General features: G+C 37.5%; 1 protein-coding gene across 2 annotated transcripts; it reads right to left on the bottom strand.

The window, feature by feature from the left end:
• Positions 1 to 1,153: 1,153 nt before the first annotated feature.
• LOC311299085 (G-protein coupled receptor 183) lies at positions 1,154 to 3,082 on the bottom strand. 2 transcript variants are annotated; one of them, XM_084422466.1, is made up of 2 exons: positions 3,050 to 3,082; positions 1,154 to 2,878 (listed from the first exon to the last, which is right to left on the bottom strand). In XM_084422466.1, exon 2 carries the CDS (start codon positions 2,872 to 2,874, stop codon positions 1,843 to 1,845), a length of 1,032 nt encoding a protein of 343 aa, XP_084278592.1. In that variant the 5' UTR covers positions 2,875 to 2,878; positions 3,050 to 3,082; the 3' UTR covers positions 1,154 to 1,842. The 2 variants fall into 2 exon arrangements, with proteins under 2 accessions (XP_084278592.1, XP_084278593.1); XM_084422467.1 differs by having other exon boundaries at positions 1,160 to 2,902; positions 3,050 to 3,071.
• Between the last annotated feature and the right edge of the window lie 1,163 nt (positions 3,083 to 4,245).

Below are 4,245 nucleotides of genomic sequence, written 5' to 3'. Positions count from 1 at the left end.
TTATTTTTATATTTGTTCATTTAATTTCTTTCTTGGTTACTTCTGTTAAATGCACCTATACTGTAGTGCACTGTTTATTTCATTTGTATATTATATGTTGTGTATATATGTAATGTGTATCTTGTTCTTTGTATCTTTGTTTTAATAACAATGAAAATAATGACAAAGATTTTTATCCTCGCCACTTTGGCCTTAATGTCTGACATTCTTTATTTTATTTTATATTTTGTTACCTTTATTTATGTGTGGAAATTTTCATACTTATGCTGGTTTTATTAAAAAAACAAAAAACAAAAAAAAAAAACATGTTTTTTAATGAAGGAAAATTCAAACGGGGTCAGACTGACCCAGAGGTCCACTTAAGGGTTAACTTAGTAAGGTTCTTTTGCCTTATAATGTTTGTTGCCAGGAGTGTCGTGTACCATGTATTTTGGGAAAATAGGTTATGGTGTGTGGTAAGGTTAAGAACATATTGTGGTATTGCCTCATTTCATGTTTTAGCCTATTTAAGTGCCTATTTTTGATCATTGTTAAATTCAGATATACTCTTGAGTATATATTCGCTACAAAGACAATTTTACCACCCACATTACATGCCACCTACATCCTTGTGTTTTGTAGGCTGCTACATGCTTGCCACATTCTCCGCATTTTTTTATAGACACGTAGCTTCATGGAATACACAACAAAGTCTATCAGACCACCTGTAGCAGCTAAAAAAGACACTTTTTGTGCTTGTGGTTTTGTTGATATCCTGTTCTGAAGCTTAGTCGAAATTAGGCAGGAAAAGGAACATCGTTACCATGTGTGTGTTTAACACCCACATGCACCCATCAAACACGTGTTACCGTGCGCTTTTTCGTCCCTGCTGCCCGCACAGAAATGTCTGACGGTGAAGTCATCGCTGTTTCGTAGTAACACTGTTTCAGTTGATTTGTTTCATGTATAGCTACAAAGAGTGAATCAAGTGCCATGATATTCTAAGAAACACTGAGATATGATTCTGACTTTAGATAAGTGTCTTCTTGTTGTGGTGTTCTGAGTCTTGTTGTGCTTTCCCAGTGGTTGATAACTAAAGGGCAAATTAGTTTTTTTGAGATGATAATGATACAAAACACAAAACTTGATAATGATTTTTTTTATTTTTTTTATTCAAAAAGAGGTCAAAAGAAAGTTGTTTAGAGCAATTGACAGCTACATAAGCATTAAAATTCCCAAATGGAAAATGCCGTTTTAGGGGTTGCTCAACATGTTACACAAACATCGTGAGCATCTTTAAAGCAGAACGCAGTATTCAACAGCAACTTAAAGAAATGTCAATAGGGATTAACATACACCTACACCACTCATTCTTACTCAGAATCGGCTAATGGTTTCTAGCCTCCTTGACCTTTATGTGGGACTTTTCCACTTAATTAATTATTCTGGTAACACTTTACAATAAGGTCTCATTTGTTAACGTTGTAATAACTAACATGAACTAACAATAAGCAAAACATTACAGTATTATTAATCTTTGTTAAAAAAAGGTCAAGTTAAAAAAAGAGAATCCAACAGCACATTAATCATTAACAAAAAATATATTTTCTAATTCATACTGACCTTCCAAAAATGTGCTAAAAGACAAGAGCATGCCAGTGATCTTAAAAAAATGTGGTCAAAAATCCCAAATCAAATCAAATACCATGGATTCAAAGCCCATTTAATCATAAGAAATAAGAAATTTGCTCAAAAATAAAAGATAACTGGTCTCTGCAGTCAATCCAACCACATTTTCACACGTGTGATGGCATTTCCTCTGCAGTTTACACTGTCACATTTTATTTCGTATAATATTGGTCCTCATGTGTTACTGCTGCTGTTCTCCTGCATGCTCTTGGAAGATGCCGAAATGGAAATGTAGCTCTTAAAAAGACTCATCACTCTCTGCTTGTATGTTTTGATGGCAAAAAAGTAAATGAGAGGGTCGAGGCAGCTGTTAAAGTTCATCATGGCAACGGTTACCTGCAAGGATATTTTAAGAGTCTTTAACTCTTCACAAGAGGGCTCATGGTACAGCTTTCTCACTAAAAACTGCATGATGTTAATGTGGTAGGGGCTGAAACACACCATGAAGCTCAGCAGAATGAGCAGAATCATATTTTTGGCCCTGCTGTTGCTTCCAGACTTGTTGGTCACCGGGTTTTCCTTGGCCGTCTTGTAGAGCTTGCAGCTGACCTTGCTGTAACTGCACAGGATGAGTCCCAATGGCAAACAAAACCCAATGACGCAAGCAATCAGAAGGCCATATGTCATCTTGGGACCATCGAATTTGGAGAACTCCATGCACGTTCGATGACCGGATCTGTCTTCCATGATGCTCTTGAAGAGCAGAGGGGACGTCTCAAGGAGAACCACAACCCACACCAGAGTGCAGATACCTCGCACGACCTTGGTTTTCCTCAGCCTTTGACAGCGCTGACGGTGCAGCATGGCCAAGTAGCGATCCACACTGATGCAGGACATGAAGGCGATGCTAACATAGGTATTGCTGTAGAAAATCATGGCAGTCAGCCGGCACAAGAAATCTCCAAATGGCCAGTCGAAGCCTCTGATGTAGTATGTGATCCTGCCGGGCAGAGCCAAGGTGAAGAGGGTGTCGGAGATGGCCAGGTTGATCAGATACATTGTTGTGGAGTTCATCTTCTGCTTTTTCTGACAGGTGATCCAGAGGACCAGGCTGTTACCTGCCACACTGATGACAAAAATCAGGCAGTAGAAAATGGGAAAGAGGATCCTAGCAGACTCCTTGTAGATGAAAACATCGCAAGTCTGGTTTGTGTAGCTGTCATTCATTGGCATCGTCTGAAATTCCAGTGGAGTTTGATCTGTCATGTTCCTGAGACCGTTTGGGGAAATAGAACTTTGGTTTAGGAGGAAATAAATATCAAAATATTAGCATGTGCTTCATCTTTAAAAATGTTCAATAAAATTAAATATTCATATGTACAATATATATAGTGATCAAAAAGATTGTGGATCAAAAAGTCATTAAATGTCTGGTACTCACTGCAAGTTTGATTGTCTCTCTCTCTTTGAATTGGATAGTGGTGTGACTAAAGTTAGTAAGTGTTTTTGCTTCAATAGAAACCCACCCCTTTAACCTGATTGGTTCAGCTCAGTTGAGATTAAGTAAGGTAGGCTATGTATGACTCTTGGAGTGAATAGTAATGAAAACATTTTTTTATCTGTGTAATGTCTCTTTTCTTTTTCAATTTTATATTATTCAGTTATATTTTTTATTAAAAATATTGTTTGCCATTATCACATGATCAGAGAAATTCCAGCTAAAATATACTAAATTTTCAAGTGGTCATGTTCGCTGTAGTCATAAATGTCAATGTTTACTCAGTGTTCAGTCATTTTTTTCAGTATTAATAGTCAAAAAGACATGCTATAACACCTGCAAAAATACCTCTTTTTCTAGTTATTACAGCTCAGGTACAACCACAAGCTCCTGTTTCTGCAGCACTGACCCAGTTAACATGCCAACAAGTATGTTGAGGTACTTTTGCAGTCTCACAACATCCCTTTTCAAAAATAGGAGGATAAATGTAACACACTACAGGCACAGGGAGCACACACACTGCGCCTGCTTTAGAAGAGCCAACAGAAGTCGATTTAGACGTCGATTTTAAATGGAAACAAAGTATGCATAGTTGTGCAACTTTGATTTACACAGGTAGTCTGCAGTACCCAGCAAGCAAGTCAAGCTGCTGATAACATCTGTGGTTTATTACCGCACTATACCTCATCCTCATGTTCGATACATGGCAGCAGTTTCCCAATCTCTTTGGTTTCGGTCGATGAAAGTAGTAAAAAACAACTGCCATTCATTTCACAATACTAAAAAAGGTGAAAAACTGCAAAAGATTTTGCTTAAAGATATCCCTGTGGTCTTTAAGCAAACATGCTTTTACATAATCTTTGAACATAACAGCAACTGTTGTGGAATTCACTACAAATGATACTTTATAAAAACATTTGCATCATTATAGTTCTGTCGTGACAACTCTCATGGTAATGGCTATGGCAGTGTTAATGTATTTGGTCTTGGCAGAATAGATCTGCTGTGCTGCTGCTGCTGCTGCAGAACAAGTACCGAGACTTGCAACTGCCAATACATTCATTGCTGTGAGCATTTAAGACATGCTCCAGCTGCTGCACATGTAGCATACATGAATTATATCAGATCCTCATAGTAGA

Source organism: Rutilus rutilus, assembly GCF_951802725.1.
Source record: "Rutilus rutilus genome assembly, chromosome: 10".
Taxonomy (NCBI): Eukaryota; Metazoa; Chordata; class Actinopteri; order Cypriniformes; family Leuciscidae; genus Rutilus; species Rutilus rutilus.
Note: the sequence above shows the minus strand (reverse complement) of the source record. Positions and strands in the feature narration are given on the sequence as shown.